The following is a 19,544-nucleotide window of genomic DNA, read 5'->3' on the forward strand; positions in this document are numbered from 1 at the left end:
TAAAACCAGAGGAGATGGAGTTTTTATCAGAGGAATTATAGGGCATGTAAGGAAAAAATGAAATGTGAAAAACAGGTAGTGAGAACTGAGCAGCTCTGAGAGAGAAATGTCAGCATGGACTGGTGTTGAGTTGAAATTGCCTAATATTTTCACTAACAATCTGGACACCAAAAATAGTAATGGGCTAATAAACTTGATTGTCTACACAAACTTACAAAGTACTGTGAATATAGAGGAGGACTGGGGTATCAGAAGGAGCTGGGACAATCTTAAACATTAAAGTAATAGAAATGGGATGCAATTTAATAATTCATGGGAAAAGTCATGCACTTAGGGACTAATAAATATCCCACACTTCTACTATATAAGTTGAGATCTCATTATTTGGAAACAATAGGAAAGCAGACAGGCTTAGTTATACAGCTCAATGATGAGGTGACCAAGGGCTATTAAAGTAAGTTTAAAAATGATAAAAGTTGGAACTGTCTGTCTTGATACATTCCAGATATGAAAATAATCGCAATATTTCCAGGCAGTGACAGGACATCATGAAAAGATGTTCTGTTCAAGTGGGTTAAATTAAATCCACCAGACCTTCGGGCCTACAGGATAACTGGGACAATAAAAGTTCATCATAAGAAAAATGGCTCAATGGGCTCGACATTTAATCTAGCAAAATTAAGATAAAAGACATTTTAGAAACATAATCAACTGTCATCTGAGAAGTGGTATCAACTACGAGCAGAACTTCCTTTGTTGGCCCCACTGGGGGCTCCCATGTATAATACAGGGACAGAGCGGTGAATTTAGATGGATCATTTATCTCTTGCAGCTTGGAAACTTGGAATCTATCATTGCTTATTATCTGAATGGCAGTGACTCTAGAGGACAGAGAGTATAACTGTCGTCTGTACTTCTGCTTGGAAAAAGATGCCAGTGTTGAGCATCAGCATGGAGTTCAGTTTCTTGGCATCTCGGCTACAGAGACGTTGAGTGGGATTTGTTCCATCGCCAAATAGTCTTTCAAAGTTATCCTGGAAAAATGCTTTAAGGCAAAGACCACGATTTGAAAACAAACAGTTCACTTCAGCACACACCAGCTCAGGTGTTGCCTCCCAGGCTGCCAGGACTGAGCCACATCCACAGGCACAAGCGACATCATGTGGTTGGCTGGAAAAAACCTGAGAGGTGAATTAAGCTGAAAGACCTCAGATCAATCAAGAAAAGAAACAGTGACTCCAGTGTGAAAAGCATTTCACTTAGCATCTCTTTCTCTAGAACTTACTTGTGAACGTAAACAACTTTTTATGTTGCTACTTCTTTATTTTTATTATAAAGGTAAAATAAAACACCAACAACCACCAATCACATACTGTAGCTCATTATCACAACCAACTGCAGTTCTACATTTATAAAAAGTTTTTTGGAGTAACTGGCCAAAACAAAGCTCTCTTTTCCTCTAATTAGGTGTTATCTGAACTTCAGCAGCTACTCGATACGGCTACTGCTTCTTCCAATATGACATTTGCTCTAGCCTGGATATTCTGAGGTTGTTTTTCAGCACATCAGGTACACATCAACAGAGTTACAAACCTGGTTACATGTCTGCCTTCATAAATATGTGAAACAATGATTAATGGTAAAATATAGACAAGTAAAAATGTACACATACAGAAACAAGACACATTTATGCAGGTGGATGTAAGGAGATGTTGTCCCTGTCACTTAGTCTTCAACAATGCCGGATGGAAGCAAGTTGCATTCTAGATACCTGCCGATTATACAAGCCTAAATATTTATTCTGGGCACATAGCTAGAGAGATGTGACTAAATATCTTCCGGAGTAGAATAATAATTCTTTGGTTTTCTCACGTTGGACAGATGAATGCAGAGATGTTTACACAATATATTTGGATACATTGCCAGAGATTCACAGTCTGATGCCTGCTAACTCCTCCATTCTCTGTGTAATAATTTTGCATCAAACCAATACATGAAAAATTTATTTTCTCTAATACTGACTATGCCACAGAGATGGGGCTAAATGTCAGAGACAGAGATCTGGCCACTCTCAACCATACATGCACACTGTAGAGAAGCTACTGCTTAAGTGCTAATGACTATGCAAATGATATGTGTTAATTGTGTAGGTGATCAGTCCTGGGCTTTCCCTGAACAGGATGTCCTACAAAACATCATGCAATGTTTTGTGATGACTAAAGAATCAAATCCCTTCAGGTTAGACTGGTGTGACTGATGACCCAAAATAATTTTTCTTTTTTATCTCGTTACACCCTTGTGACAGACTTTGCATCATCTGTTTTTCCTCTTCCTTGCATAGCTAAGCCATAATTTCCTTAATGGAAGTTGATGGAGCCAGCTATCACATTACCAAAATGCCCACAAGACTGACATCCTGGCCTTGCTGCCAGACATGCCTCACATTGGATGCATTCTTTTGGAAAACTGCTTCCCCAGCTTGTTCACCCCAGATGACCTGCTACTGCTGTATGGTGTAAAGTGGAGGATGCAGGGAGAGAAATGTCCCAAATATCTGTTAAAATTCACTTCAGCTATTTTTCATCATTTACACCACAAAAAAGTAAAATTCAGACCTGATTCTGATGACCATTTTCTACATCTCATGCCCTGCTGAAATGCAGAAGAAAGAAACACGTAGAAGGTGGTTTTTTTTTGTTTTTTGTTTTTTGTTTTTTTTTTGACTGAAAGCTATTATGGAAATGTGGTCTTCAGATCAGTTTTCAGAAACAAAATCTTCCCATTATTCCACCCAGTTACTCAATATCTGGAAGGTTTCTGTGAGCTTACAGCTATGAGTAAGAAAGATATAAAAACTCCTGTTCTAAATTATGTTTTGGAGCAAGTGCTCCTCATGCTTTATCACGATTCTGAAAAAATGGCTCTACTAATATACAAAATGCAAATTAATCCTTGATACAAGCTGCATGATACTACTACCCTGTTTATTGAAAATAATTAGCATATACTTAGGTGCCTTTATGTATTAATGAGGGGCAGGTTTTTGTTGTAAGAAATTCTCCTTTCCAGAGATATTACGTTATCTTTATTTAAGCAGTGGTCCTTCTTTCATTCAGAGAACTCTACAAATAGTTTCAACATCTAAATTTGAAGATGCTTATCACTTACACAAGCCATAGCCAAACAAATATATGCCATTATGATAGAGAAATAAGGCACAAAGCAAACCAGGGAACAGCCTACAGTCACCTCCCTCTGGCCCACCCCTGGTTGCCGTATACAGCTGCCCAGCACACGGTACTCACGGGAGTACATGGCGGTAGTGCCCTCCTGTGCTCTCTGGAAGTTATCTCTGTCAGTTCCAGGAGTAAGAGACAGGGATCGGGTATCCGAATCCGGGGAATTAGTTCTGGTGTCCATATCCCCTTTCAGAATAAGCCAACTGGTCTTCAGCTGAAGAGAATAAAAGCCTGTTATAGGAGCCAGATTGAACTCATGCCCTACTTCACTTGCTAGCTTGTATGTTTATGCTCAGTACAGCCTGTACCAACCTTTACCAAATTACAAAAGATGACTATACAATGGTCACTGCCCCACTGAAAACTTTTAACTTTCATCTGGGCTGAGGATAGTTTATCTGTTAATTATGCAGCCCACTCTGCCTCGCCTTAGATTTGTTATGTCTTGTTCTTATCATTAATCTGTTATAACATTTTTCTTGTGTGTTAACATACATCTTTGTATGCTAACACATTCACTAATATAAGCACCAAGACTGAATAAAAATCCATTAATTTATTGTTATTGCTTTCTTTACTGTGAAATGCACAAAACTGTCTTTTAGAAAGATCTAAAATCAGTAAAGTTAATTTCAGTTATATAAAAAAATACCTTGAAACATAACCATGTTTTACAAAATAATTGCCTGAAGAAAAATCAATAAACTACCTTCTTTCTTTCTGGTTATTACCTTCTTATTGTCCTGATCCAAACTTCCATCCTCCCCTTCTGATCTTCTTAGTGCTGAAAGATTAATATTTTTTTAAAGTTAAAACTGATAGATGACTTCATTTTTATTTTCTGTTTAGACTGTATTCATGTTCTACATATTTTTAAAAGGAGAAAACAGCAATAAAAAAGCCTGAAGTTGGGCAGAAAATTGGATATGTAGAGCTATGGTGTCACAGAATTACTCAATGTTTGGAAAAGATTATGGGAAGGCTAATGCTAAAGGCATGTAGTAAATGTAGATAATCCACTCTTGCTGAATTTTTAAGCTATCATTTTAGGAAGAAGCTACTTTTGGGGGATGGCAGACGGTAAAAAGTCTAGATTGTAAATTAGGGACAGATTCAGGGGCAAGTCATTGCTCCGTCCTTCTTTGTTACCATGATCAAGAAAGTACATATGGTTATATAGCTATCTGATGGTCTGCACATCTGGGCCTCCCGCTTCTTTCAGTAAGATAAGAAATGATGGCAAAGAAGATAGGTACAAATTTGGTATTACCTCTTCATGACACTGCAAGAAAGGTTGTATCAGTACAGTGAGAATGAAGGAGAGCAGGTAAGGATGGGGTGCTGCTGAGCCCTACAGAGCTGCAATCATCAAGTCTCAAATAAAGCAAAGAGGACTCTAAAATTCACAATTCTGTTTCTCACCCATATTCTCTCAAGAGCCTTTGATTAAAAAAAAAAAAAAAAAATCCTGTTGTTTCATTCTCCTGTACACTTCTAACTTCCTGAGAAGAAAATCTCAAAACTGAAAACCTAAAAGTTACAGGATAGTTCCCAGCTACTAAATGTGCTTTTTCCTGTGCTTTTCTTTACCGAAGTATCATACCAGAGACTGATTTACACCTCAGATAGAATTTTACAGAAAGTTTTTGTGACAAATTTCACTCAATTTCAGATAACTTCCCAAAATCTAAATGCCTCTTCCCTTTGTATCACTCTAAGTTGTTGCATGGAGGAAAACAACTGGAGTAATGCAATGGCTTAGCATAATTTTAAACTCATGAATGGTTATAGCAAGGGGATTGTCTGCAATATCTGAGTACAAGGGCAACATAAGAGCCCCATGAACCACAACATAGCCAGAAAAATGCATTTATTAATAATAAAAGTAGCACGATAATGTAAAAGTTAAAGGTCAGACTGCTCAAAAATAGTGCTGCAACACTCCCAGCTAACTGGGAACAACTCTGCCCTCTCCGTTTTCCCTGCTAGCAAGTTTGCTGAGGATCTAGAGAATCTTCCCTGCATCCAAACAACACAGGAGAAAGGCCACCACCATCAGCAATTCATTGTTTTTCTCTTTCACACTACACAGCTCACATCCAGACCTTAACTTGTAGGGTCGAGAAGGTGATACTTTAAAAAAGGCAAATTTGCATTTTTCATTTTGAAAAAATCTATTGATAGAGTTGAAAAATCTTTAAATGCAGAGACTTTTTTCTCAATGTAATGTGGCAAAACAAAGCTGAGTCACAAAATAAAAACAGTATTATGAAAAAATTCAGAGTTTTCATAGTTAGCTAATGACATCCTGAACCAAGGCAACTTTTTTTTATTGAGATGGCAAGCTGCTTTTTTGAGAAAGAAATAGCAGAAATTTGAACCTGTGACACACGTGACAAATGAAAAAGCATGAAGAATTGAAGTGCCTACATTGCAAGAAGGTCTTAGACCTGGTTTTCTGACATTTTGAGTGCATACCTTAAATCACCAGGTTATTTATGTGGATCTCAGAGACCCATGTAGAGAACTCGATGCATTTTTGCAAATTGTTTTTATATAAAGGCATTTATATTTTAAAGAAAAAAACACAAATTGAATCCAGAATGTTTTTCGGAGATACCATATGTTCCATGGGTTCATGAGATCAAATGACTTTAAATAGCAGGACAGCAAGGTTTTACACAGAGATCTAGAGGAGTCCAACAGAAATTAACAGGGCCCTACAAGGCCTGCCCCTCTCAGCTTCCTGAGTGCTTCATACAACACTTTATGGCAAATAAATCCATGTGGTCTGAATTTCATCAGTGCTGAGCTCTAGCTTTGCTGCTAGAAGGGATACTTGGTTCTGCTGTGAGCCCCAGTGCAAAGTTTGCCTTTCACATGGATCAGTGCTAATATTGCTGCAGAAAAACCTATTATTATTATTTTTAACTTTGAACTATATTCAAATGTTTGAAATATCAATGCACACAGAGGGATGTCCATGCAGGCTGTGGCACACCTCACTTTCTGACTCCTGCTCCCACCTGATCTCCCCTGTGAGCCACTTTTCCACTACATTTTTCTCATTCTGAAGTTTAGTGTTTGAAATAGAAACACAGAAGCTGTAGCTATAGCAAATCTGTTGGGCACTGCTGTAACTGAAACCGTTCAAAGCCAAATGTCTTGGAAAAGCTCCTTGCACTTTTTGTTTTAAAGAACATTTTTGTACTTGTTTGTTCAAACTTGGTCTCTTCAACAAAGGAATGTTCCCTGGCTCCCTTTCAGCCTACTCTGGCTCAGAGTCCCTTCAGCTTGAGGAGCTGAATCATCAGTTGCTCATGTGTTCATGCTTTAGCAGAAAGATTTATACAACTTCTGCCGGGAGTTCTTAACTGCATATCTCACTGACTAAGAACTTAAACAAAATACCTAGCTTGGAAGAATAAAAGCTGCTGTTTAGAAACTTTGCAAACCAAAAATACCAGTAAAATTAAATGGCACAGCCAGAACATAGGAGATCAGAGCCATTTCATCAGCTTGTGTAAATTGGTGAAACTACGCTGATTTACACAACATCAAGTTCTGACAATTATTTTGTAACTTTACCTTCGCTCTTTCCAAACATCACTGTAATATTCAACTCTTTCCTTTGTCACTATTGGTGGTTTTTTTTGTTTTTCTTTTCATTTGTTTTTTTTTTTTTTTTTTTTGCTCAGCTTGAGAACTTACCATGATGATTTGTGTATCTAAAGAGAAGGAATTAGAGAGTTTGGGCAGATTGTTTTGTGGATAACATGACATCAAGTATTAAAACAGATTATATCTTTTTCCCTTGGAGGTAGCATTAGTATGACCAAGATTAGGATACTGTGAGCAGACAAAAAATCTATCTAAAATGCACTGAAACATCAGCAAGTCCGACTTTGCCCAAAACAACCACAGAGGTTATCTAAATATTGATGACTTGAATGCGCAATTACTTGAGCATGAAACATTTTGGTTACAATAAATGTCTGCAGGCTGACTCCTGCATATCATTTGTCCTTATTCTTTCTTCTCCTACTCTACTGGATCCAAACTAGAACTTCAATCAAAACAGAAGAGTCATTTTCCATGAAAAGTAATATAAAAAAACTAACTGCATAAAAAAGCTTATTTTTGATTACACTAATTGACTACTTTAAAATCAGCCCTCTGTTACCACAACAGGGAAACATTTTAAATATATTCTCCTTGTTCTTACCACCAGGCCAGCGATGTATCTGCAGTTTCACTCCTTTCACTCATGGAAAGCTATCAACTATCTGTTAAAGTATGTGAGAGCAGATATGTGAGGCTTTCTTACTCTTACATGCAATGTGGGAAGCCTCTTTCCACAGAAGGTGCTGCTGGAAATGACAGGATGGGAGAAGTTGCTCCAACAGAGACCTGCCATTGCCATGAAGAATAGCACAGCTTCTGTCTTACTTTCATCCACAGAGTGCCTTGTTGCTGGGTCTACCAAAGGTTTTCCAATCATAGCTTGCCACCATTATCAGCTACTAGATTTGTTTCTGTCACGGTGTGATTATATTAGATCCTAATACTATATTCTAGTAATATGCAGCTTGAAGATGTTTCATTTAAAAGTTGGACTCAATGGTCCTTGAGGGTCCTTTCCAACTCAGGATATTCTAATACTCCATGGTATACATCAGTTATAAATAAACATTTTTTTCTCCAGCAAAATAGAAGTCAGAATTATTTGCAAAAACTGGATATTCCAAGGCATGGTGTGAATACAGAAGACCAGCTTCCTGTATTTACATATTTTATTTCTTTCCATATATAAGAAAACTGCTTTTAAGTCAATATCTGGTCTGAATTACAAAGACAAGTCAAAATATCATAATTCTAGTTTTAGAGAATTTACAGAATCTTTGGACATCACACTATATGAAATGCTATTTAATTTTTATGTTACCTTTTTCCTCTTCCTATTTTAGATTATGATGATTTTGAGATAATGAAATGGAAAGATAACAGCAAACTTAATCACAGGCAATATGCATTTCTTTTCAAAGATATGTAGAGAAAACTGCAACAGAGAAAAGCAGACTGTACCATGCTGTTTGTAGATAGGAGGTTTCCTATAGATGTTATCTTTTACGCCAGTGTCTGAGGAAGAGGAAAGACAAAGGAAAGAATAAAAGAGTAAGCAAGCAGTTCAGAGCATGCTGTTCTTCTCTCCTCTCAACAACACTAAAATGGAAACACAGGAGGAAAGACAACAGATTACATCACAAGTTTGTCTTTCAATGGTTATTATGTGAGACTGAAGCCTTATCCATCATATTTACATACTTAAAATATTTAGGTAGCCTATGCCTACCTAAATTGTATAAACCATTCTTGTGTCCCTCAAAATGCTTTCAGATGCTTTGAATGCTGCACAACAAATATATACTTCTTAGAAAACAAAGATAAACTGGTTATACTTGTTACTACTTAAAATAAAATTAATGTAATGGTAGAACAGACAACTCTAACAGTCACAATTGAAAAGGAACTTTTTCTCCATTAGTTACAATGGAAGTACACAGTGAAATATAGATGTTTACATTACAAATGCCTAATATTCTAGTATGAAATTCTGTACCTTGACCATATGTTGAGTTGTACAGCTGACCTGGCCTTCCAGAAATTTTTGGAAAGCCCCTAAAACTGCAGTCCAGTGTTCCTGTATCATGTTATACAGATGTCAGATTTACTTAGTGCTACAGACTTGAGCAGTTACAATTCCCATTTACAGTGTGCTCATAGAAACACTAATCCCAGAAGCTAAACATAACTAAAAAAAATAATTCCACCAGAGCGGTAGATGTTCTGTGCAGTCAAAAAGCTAAGCAGTATGGATATAAATTTGGAATGCTTGTAACTGAATGTGAACTTGAAAACAGGATGTATACAAAGACAGCCACTGTGAGCTTCATGGGGGCCCAAAATCTTTCACCAGTTTTCAACGTCTATATTAATATGATTCTCTAATTCAGAAAGTGGATGAATAAAGAATAAAATAAAAAAAAACCTATGCAGCATTGGCAATATAAATAATTGTATCTTGTAGGCTTAGTAACACGTGCTATCTAATGCGATTTTTAAAATATATATAAACATGCAGTACTCTAACTCCTTTATTTCTGAGACTAAACAGTCAACAGTTTTCAATCATGAATAGTTTTCTTCCCTTGCAGATCTAAGTTCACAAATCAGAGAAAAAAAAAACCCAAACCATTTAGAAGAGAACAAACATGTGCCAGCAATTGAAGATCAGACGCTAAGCAGTGAATGCCTACCTGGAATATGGAAATGCCTAGGAGCCTGCTGATAGACAGAAGGTGAAGATTTGCTGTCTGAGTACATGGATAAGCTTGGAGTGCTCCGACCACTTTCACTGCCTCCAAGGGGAAGAGCAAAGAAAGCAGATACAAGAAAAAAATGGAAAGCAAAGTAGAGTATTTCAAGCATAAAGGCTTATTGAGAATGACTTGTTAATCCAACAGTTTTAAATAACTATGAAACTCATTATTTTTCGGTACAACATACTGGCTCAATTGCCAAACATCTAAACAGCGATGAATATCTGATAGATAATATCAGATTAAACCACGGCCTTGCATCTTCTCCTTGAAACTAAAGCTCCTCTTTCAAAAACACTGTCATGAACAAAATAAACAGATAAACACATCCACAATCTTGTAATGTGTTTTGCACAGCCTCACAAGTTTTTGAAAACTTTAATGCTATGTCTCATAGCCTGCCCTTAAAAATAGCAATGAAATAATTCAATAGTACTTAAAATATCCAAAGCAGGACTAGACCAAAAAACAGAAGTTATGGTTACGTAAAATTTTCTTGCATATATCAGTAACAAAAACAGATGTTGAATTTGATTCTTAATTGCAAACTTTCCCCACAGGTAACATGCCACAGCATTTTATATTTATGCAAACAAAGTTGGATTATCAAGTCATGGATCTATAATGCCATAGTCACTTGACAAAGTTTGAAGATATGTACAATATTGATCTACATACATTTTTTTCACTTGTTTTGTCAAATGTTCCCTAGGTGCCATTCATTTCCTCTTAGTATGTTTCCCCAAAGTACACTCTATGGCATTATAGTGCTGCTTGGCAAACAAAAAAGTAAAGCTCTACTTTTTTGGGACTTGTAAAATCCTGTTAATTTACAGCACTGTTAAGCAACTGGAAGCCATACATGACATTTAATCTAACATGAAACGATTGTTAATTTGCTGTTATTGTTTTAGTGTAGATGGAGCACAAATTTAATGGATACTAATGGTAAAATTATAGCAAGTTTTCTTGGGGGTAATGAAGTACAGCAGCTCAGAGAGCTAGACTTATAACTAAGTTTTTCCATCGGAAAGGGGAAGTTTTTTAACCTTAAAACCACTGGATTACCATAACAATCTAGGCTATGCCTATGGAGTGGATGTCTGCTGAACCCTTGCCTGGTCTCTGTTGACAAGCAGTGGATGTACGGTCAATGATCTGTCACCAAGAAGAGCCTGGACATGCTCCACTGAAATCAATAGTACAGTTCCACTGAGTTCAGCGGGAGAAGCAGGCCAGGTGAGATCATGACGATACGCTAATGAAACAGTTCTAAATTTTGTCAGGTATTTTCACAGTTGGTGAAAAATTAAAACTGAAAGCCACTCAGCCATTAGCACTGCATACTCATGAACAGCAATTTCTGATTGGAAAGAAATATAATTAGAGCAGCTGAGAAACTGAAATTACAACTGCGGATGATGATGGCCTACGGTCCTTCCAAAAAGGAAGGACAGTTATTAACTCCTTCTTTGCTGCTTGCCACTCATATGCTTGGCTATCCCTACTAAGCAGAAGAAGCCTCAATTTCATTCCACGTTCAAATACAAAGAATTGTGGTATCTACTTACTTAAGTTCCTGACAACTCTATTATCCTTAAAAATCATCTTGTAACATCATTCATCCCAGAGTGATGTTACTACTGGAATTTTTTAATTTCAAAAGAAAAAGAAAGTTTTCAAGTAATTTTCACAGTGTATTCATTCCTAATTTACTTAAATATTAGCATAATATTAAAAACATGTTCACATATGATCTGTATGAATAACCACCTCATTGAGCAATGATAATTCTTCAGGGATAGGATGTCAGTATCACATTCAGAGTGTCAGGAGGAAACATTAATTAGGATGAATTAACTTGCAAGAAAACAGGAAGAAATCGCAAACCAGAGGACAACAAATCCACAAACTTCTCTATGCAAACACCTGTGTGGAGCAGTTTGCACAGCTATCACCTTAAATTTGCTCAAAAGGGAAGAATTATGGATGAAATGAGGGAAACATTCTAACAGTCCACTTGTACAAGATGATGCACATTTAAATTATATTTAAAATTTTGCCACTGATTTGGAGAAACACAGAGAGTAGTTGTAGTTCACATTTTGCATACAAAAATAAGTATTTAATAAAAAAGTAAATGGAAGATCCATGTAGAAATTTCACATGTAGAAACTCCAGATAGTCACTTAATCTAGCCTCTAAAATACACCACCAAAAAGAAATTGTTTCTTTCAAGGGTCTTCTGTTATACACTGAAGAACTTCAAATAAGGTCTCTGAGAAAATGAAACTATTGAAGTGAACAGTGTTTCAGACTGTTGGTTTTGTCTTTTGCCACAAACAGCTGCAGGATGTGATCTGATCTCCTGGTCAGTGCAGGGCAAAAAACCAGAACCACAAACTCTTCCCCGGATTCTGTTTAACTTGGAAAGAATCTGGAAAAGTTTACTTTGAACTTGAGCATCAACCACAAAGTCCTTCTTGTGTCTTTTGGCTACTGACAGGATAGGCTGCTCCTTGAACCTTGTGTTTGTATAGCCAACTGACCAGAGCTCAAACCATGCCTCCTTTCCATACTGCTCAAGGGACTGGGAGGAAAAGTGTAATATTGTTTATAACTCCCTCCTTGTTGGCTTTTCTTTATCTGAAAGGATGGGAAACTTCTTATCAAGTTACAGTAAGAGCCATCAACATTCCCTGACTTGGATTTGAACAATAAACAGATAGCACTGGCCTAATAAAGATGTCAGAGATTACTTCTGAAACTAGATCCTTTACTACCCGTTTGTGCATGATACATTAATCAAGACAAAGTTTTTTGAAGCCAAGTGACTAACTCCCCTCAGGTCTTCAAAGCCAAATAAATGGAAGCGGTCTTTCTGCAATAGAAAGGCAAGATGGTTTCCACCATGGTTTAAGTAAGCATTTTTTCACTTAGCACAGATTTTATGCTCACTGGCTCCACCACCTGAAGAGGAAGAGTTACAGCACACGCGGGTATTTTGGAGATCACACATCATGATTCTCGTGATAAACAGCTGTTACAGAATTTACCTTGAAGTCATTTTGAAGAAAAAAGACCTTGAAAGGGCAAAACCAAATATTTTATCTGCATGATAAGGAACAGTTCACCCTATTACGCCATTTCATGGGAGCTAGACTGTGGTGTACGGAACTAAAAACTATAACACATTTATAATACTTATGCTGAAAAATGAGGAACCGTGCCATTCTCAGGAAAAATACGATACAAACTCGGTGAAATCAGAAGAAAGATTCTGGCATTTTTTTTTTCCTTAGAGTAGTAAAAGATCTTTCTCCCAGAAGTTTAAATAAATATTTTATCATTCTTGTGGGGAGCTAGTTTTACAAAGATTTGTTCTAGTCTTATAAACCACTGCAATATTTTTGGATTTAATAAGAGTTGTTTTTGGTTTTTTTTTGATGTGATTTCATTTTTCAAAAAACAGAAGTAACAGCATTAACCTTGGTCTGAATACAAAGAAATGGTTCCTATGACTCTGCTCTTCTCACATCAACCGCTTTGAAGAGAAAAAAAAAAATATTACATCAATCTTTGAAAGACTTACCAAGATAAGGAAAAAATAGAGTCTTTAGCTTAGAGAAAAGAATTCAGAGAACTTGAAGAGGATGGGAGCAAATATTCTGACACTCTTTGGGATGAGACATTAACTCAGTGTAAAGCAGTGGGTAATATATACCTCTGTAGGGCTCAGAATTACCTATAAATAAGGATTATAAACATACCTGCCTATCTCATAAGAGTGCTGTGAAGCATTACAATTTACTGCTTGCAAAATATCTTAGCTCCTTGACAAAAAGTGTTGCAGAATTATGAAATATTATAATTTTGCTCACTGTTAATAAATGTATGGGCAGAAACAGCTGCCATTTGAGGATTTCTTCTTCCAAACACCAGCAATAAGTAATTACTGCTGCTCTGGGCAACAGCAGGTAGCACTGAAAAGAAACTCATTTTAGCAAGAATGCTGCTAAGCAACTGCAAGTGGGCTTCTGAATAGCAGCTTTCAGTTCAGTGAAATCAGGCAACACAGCACGCAGAAGAGGTTTTCTTAGTATATCAGGTTGGAAAATGCTGTTCAAATTTAAAGGACACTGCAAAAAAATTGTTCAGGCTGTGCCTCAGGGAAGAGCAGGGTGTGTGAGTCAGCCTTCCAAAAAATGTGGGTGTGAGGCAGTGTTTGGGGGGTGTGGGAAGGTACTTTGCAGGTAGACTTTGAAATGTCAACAACAGGTTTAATCTCATCAACTTTTTCCTCCAGAATTTTCACCTGAGAATTCAATTTGGAGCAACCTAAGCCTGATTCTGTTCCTATTTACACTGGTGAAATTCAGCTGACTTTGAACAGAACTGTTTCTGGATACATTAGGACCTAAGCATCTTCTCCAAAGGCAATGAGCATCTGCAATTCATTTGAGTTTGTATTTCAGATCTGTTTGTAAGTCTGGTTCCTGAAGAGGGTCACTTCCTTTTCTATAATGGTTACAACAGCAAAGAGAATAGTTTTGCTTCATTAAATCAAATGGTACATAGGACTCAGGCATTTTCAGGCACTGAAAATGTTTGCCATCCTTGTCTCCTCCCCACTTGTATTGTTCCTGGAGAGATGGTAGTTAATGACTTCTCTTTCCTATACTTAAGTAGCTAACTAAAGAAAAAGAAAAAATAATAGCCCTTGCCTGAAAGGCTCTTGGTATTCCTCAAAACTGTCTCCTATTTGTAACATGGAGGTTATTAACAGTTAATATCTACTGAAAAAAAAAAAGGCTAGGAGACTAGGCTCAGTTACTCTTTAGAGTATGTGGCACAGACTATTTGCTAATCAGTGCAGCTATATTGATTTAACAAGCTTTATCTGGGAAGATTTCTGTTATTGCTGCAAATGATAAAGATAATCCCTAAATGAAAATTAGAAAGTAAGATAACTGATGATCCAATGCTGGATCCAAGGTATAAGCTTGTTATATTATTTATTTGGCACCACTAAAATCAGGTAAAGGTAAGCACTATATTTTTTAGAGGAAGCAGAATTTAAAATTATTCCCCCCCCTCCCCCCATTTTCATTACAAAATCTAATTTCTTCCCTCCACCCCTTCAAAATACACTTAACACTCACTGAAAAAAAAAAGCCAAAATAAAACAATTCATACCCACTCAGTTCTTGAAACTTACACAGTACATCAAAAAGCACTTGCACAAAATTAAGACAAATTTTATCCAAGTGGAAGCCATGCTTGCACAGACAAAAAAGTGAAACACATCTGAATAAGTCTACAGTATCACAGCACGGTTTTGCATTCCTGGACCTTACCTTTGAAGAAAGGGATGTAATGATGTCTGAATGTAGATGTAGGGCTTGGGTGTTGGGGCAGGGAGATGCAGCTACTGGTACCAAGACTCTGAGTACCAGCTGGGGGCAACAGAGAGTAAGTGAAAATAAACTATTTAGTTCACTTACTGAGAGCCACAAATTACAATGCCATCCTTTTTTTCAGGAACATTTTCCTCCTGATGCTTATAAAATGTACAGTTTTTGTTTAAGATACAATCTTTCTCTTGTTGTGTGTAAAAATATCACAGTGGCCATACTTTGTGGTTGGCCAATGGATACAAGGACTTCAATAGTTACTGCATAAAGTGCTAATATAATGTAATGCATCAGAAAATATTCCAGAAAAGGCACCACAAAGAGCATTGCTGCTCTTAGGGAAATTCTGCATATTTAAAAGCCACAGGAGGGAATGATATATGCTCATAATGAATCTAATGAAATGAAATGGGGAGAGCCTTTCCTTTGATGAGAACTCTTTACAAGTGGATCCAGTTCTCAATGCCATTGGTGTACACTGGTAGGATTTAGTCCACAATGTACCAGGACACCCAAATGCATGGCTAATTTAAGCACTTGAAGAAACATCCTGAAGTTATCTCAGCTCTGAAACTTAGACATGTGATTAATTACTTTGAAAAACATTCTCAGAAGTCAACTTTCTTTGCTTTGTTGTAATAATGTCCTGATAACATTTGGAGGTCTAATGGCAGCTATTAAAAATAGCAGTTACTTGGATTTTCCTGTACATTTTCAGCGAAATTGTCTGGCATTAGACTTTATTTGGAATGTCTTTCATCTTTGCTCCTTCCTATAATAGTTTGCAGCTAAGCTTAGGCATGACACAGCTGCCAGACCTTCAGCAGAGACTATTCTATCCTGTCTCTAATAAATCTTTGATACTCACTCTTATTTCTATTTACCAAAGACTTTATATAGTACAACCAATTTCTGTAAAAACTGCTTCTGTTATCCATAAAATTTTCATTTCCACTGGAAAGTCAATAATTCTAAATTTTCCAAGCTATTTTATCATTATAATATAGCACCAATAAAATTAGAAGAGAAAATAATAAAATATTTCCGAATATTCTGTGTTGTCAGCCCAGATGATGGAGTAGTAAAAAAATTAGAATGAATTTTGAGCAAATTAGTTCATTATTCTAAGGATAAAATTCTTCACAATGCCCAGATAGGAATGGGCCTTTGCATATGGGTCTCATGCAAAGATCAAAAGGGGGGTGTCATCCTTCCTCTTTGTGCAACAAAAACATTTCAGCTACACTAAACACTGCCGTAAGCTTCTCAGCTAAAGCAAACTGGACTTGAAAAACTAGTCATTAGAGTCCCTACTTAGTTCTCCAGCTCTTCACTGTGGTGAGGAGAGCCACAGAGGACCATAACCCTGGAGTACAAGAGGGGACACAAAATTACCTGAGCACTCTCTTGGCTTTGTGCATGTTTGCTTCTACCATACTGCACCATGAAAGAGATGTGGATTGCATATGTACTTCCAGGAAGTTTGGGACCAGGATTAAGTCTCTTATATCTTCTGTTTACAGAGACATAAAAATCAAGCTTTCCAGGTGCCTATTTTCTTTTCCTAGATGCTCATACCTGAAGAATTTTTTTCCTCCCGATTGGACTCTCCGTTCACAATAAACAGCACATTGTAATTAATTTCTGCTCTACCTAAAACTCTGTTTCTGGAGTCCACCCTGCCTGAAAAAATAAGAAAAAGTAGAAAAAAAATCTGTAGAACAGATAATGCTGGTTCTCAATTACCTGGCCTACTGTAATGCTGAGGAGAATGGGATGTTGGAGTGTAGCGACCATAACCCAGTGAGCCAGCAGAGCTAGGACTTGAAGTCCTGTACTGTTTGAAGGATCTGTCATCTTGGTCACCCTGAGAGGAAGAGAAGAAATATGTCATTAGGGAAGAGAAAACACTTTCAAAACAGCTAGAACTTCAGATGTTTCTGTGCAGTGAAGATGGAACTTGATGCTGTTGTTATGCTCCATGCAATCCCAACGAAGCAAAGTGGCTTTCAGCTGTAAGCACCTCAACTGCAGTATGACTGAAGGAATTCTGGAACTGCCAGGTTTCATAGAATGGCCACATTCACAGGAAAGTCAATGCATACATGAATTTAGAATGATAGTATCATTTGTAAAGAACACTGTAGAATTACTGTTTCAAGACAGCATAATTTGCCACTCACTTTGATCTTATCTAATGATTTAACATCCTTGGCTAGGTGAAAGATGAGATCAGGTTGGTATGACAGTACTATGGTCACTTTGTACCTTTGTAGATGGCTGCATGGTATAGTATAAGAGTTATAGACATCACAAAGTCAGCATTCACTAGCTTGACTACATCACAAAAGCTATCCTGTCTGCCCAGCGCACAACACTACAAGCAAAACATAGTAATTATTAGCTAGGTAACCTATAATAACCACTCATATAAATTGTGTTAGAATTAATTCTGCAGCATTGCGCAGTGCAAGTCACACAACTTATTTTCCATGAAAGTTTTGACTTCAAATACTTAAAAAAATTGTACATCCATTCCAAACCTCTCACTCTTAATAGTTAAATTACAACTGTAATTTGCACATAGTGTCTTCTTAACAGTAAAAACATTACTGAATGAATTAGATAAGGAAATGACTTTCTGTAAACTCGCTACAAGAGCAAATTCAATTTTCTTTCTTATGACAAGCAAGAAATGGCTGGAGTTAACTTAAATTAGAGCAAATCAATGTAACCTACAGATGCTCCCTTATGGAAAGTCTCTTTCTGAAAAATACTACCCCCTCCTATTCCAGTAGGAGTGAGTGAAGAACATGCTATCCCATAGCAGGTGGCTTGGGAAATCTTCAGGCATCTCTAACTCCCACTGGATCATTCATCATTTAAATACACAGCAGGTCCTAGCTCAACCCATCATCACCTCCCAGATTCCTATCAGGGCAACTTAATTATATCTGTCCATTCATCTTTAGATTCTTCCTGCCTGTGGCTTCCCATTTGGCTGCTCTGGGACTATCCGTGACTCTCGAGATGTATAATGTTCTCCCATCTTACTTATCAGTTTCTCTTCTTTGGCTGAAGTGTACTTTTTCCCTTCCACATCACTCCAGACTAACTGACTGTGTTTTCAAAAATGGAAAATCAGTTTGGCATACTGGTAAATAGCATTATTGCTTAAATATCCATATCAGAAGACAAATTATCCAAAAAAAGGGAGAGCAACTGGTGTCTTCCCAAGCATGCAGTATTCTATAGGCATTGTGCCACCAACTCCTCCATGAGAGATGTTTATCTCTCTATGTAGCAACTTTATTTAATATACATTCTAATCTCTCAAAAAAGAGCTATATGACAGTACAGTCATGTCTCTTGAAAGTCTTGGAATTACACATAAATACCATATGAGTGTCATGTAATGGTCTATGAAGTGTCCATTTTTGCCAATAAACCCCTTCAACAAACTGGCGACAAGTTTTTGAATGGTGATGCCCGAGCACCTTTCAAAGACTCTTTAGAGAAAGACAGAAAACATGGCAGAGCTGGATAACCTGGGACAATTAACACAATATGGATAATGACAGCACCAGTCTCCATACCAGTACCACTTCCAGAATCTAAATGCCTTACAGTGACCTAACTGATAGCTACTTCAAACAATTTACTGTAATCTTGCAGAACACAAAGTCTTCACATTATTTCAGACCTTACCTTTTGTGTACTTTTGGTCTCTGAAAAGAATACTCAGTCAAGCTCATGAAATCCAATATTAAATAAAGCATGTATTTATTTGTAAACTATCAAGTAAATTACATGTGACTAGTTAAATTCTCTGTTTAATCAATGTTCATAGTGACAGCTGGTGATTTATAATCTTTAATAGAAATTTCCAGTTCTCCACTACTACCAAAGTTGTGTGATACAGTTCTCTTAAAATAAAATAGGAATTATGGAGAAATGAGCCAATCCTGTGATGTTTAATTGAGCTGACACACAGAAAGTTACATGAAATTCTTTCACTGCTTCTAAAAAGGTTATACTTCCTGAAACAATGACTGGCTTTCATCATTAACATACACCAAAATACACCTCGAAGTTCAGGTATGTGCATATAACTTAACAGTATGCGTGTACAAATAGTATAAATACTTTAGCTAGTTGTGGAATAAAAAAAAAAAAAAAAAAGAGTAAGAAAACCAAGCATCAATTCAAGTCAACTCATGCTGGCAGCTTTAAATGTAAAAACAAATAATGTTTCTCAATGTAATTTATTTGGTAGAACTTGAAGAAGTGACCAGACACAACCTTTATTTTGGAAAGCTGAAACATGGATGACAGTGGAGATAAATGCATACAGGTGACAATGCAGAAGCAGAGCATGTATTCAACACAAGTAACACTGGTAAAAACATAAATTCTAAAACCCCATGCACTGCAGATGACACACATTTCAGACGCTGCTGGTTATCAGCGTGACCAGGTTTAAGCATCACAAAATGGGTCAGAACAGGTGA

The 19,544-nt window shown here is 36.9% G+C and overlaps 1 protein-coding gene across 16 annotated transcripts in view; it reads right to left on the minus strand.

Annotated features, from left to right (window-relative positions):
* ABLIM2 (actin binding LIM protein family member 2) overlaps window positions 1-19,544 on the minus strand; it is a 132,389-nt gene that overhangs the window by 20,823 nt on the left and 92,022 nt on the right. For 10 of the 16 annotated variants that reach the window (XM_021395346.1, XM_021395334.1, XM_021395333.1 and 7 more), the window contains 5 exons: window positions 16,780-16,900; window positions 9,557-9,658; window positions 8,325-8,378; window positions 3,971-4,023; window positions 3,306-3,453 (listed from right to left, as the gene is read on the minus strand). In XM_021395346.1, the coding sequence (XP_021251021.1) occupies window positions 3,306-3,453; window positions 3,971-4,023; window positions 8,325-8,378; window positions 9,557-9,658; window positions 16,780-16,900 (478 nt within the window). The remainder of the gene's footprint in view (window positions 1-3,305; window positions 3,454-3,970; window positions 4,024-8,324; window positions 8,379-9,556; window positions 9,659-16,779; window positions 16,901-19,544) is intronic. The other 6 variants (XM_021395347.1, XM_021395340.1, XM_021395338.1 and 3 more) reach the window with 1 other exon arrangement.

The sequence above is a fragment of the Numida meleagris genome, chromosome 4, assembly GCF_002078875.1.
Source record: "Numida meleagris isolate 19003 breed g44 Domestic line chromosome 4, NumMel1.0, whole genome shotgun sequence".
Taxonomy (NCBI): Eukaryota; Metazoa; Chordata; class Aves; order Galliformes; family Numididae; genus Numida; species Numida meleagris.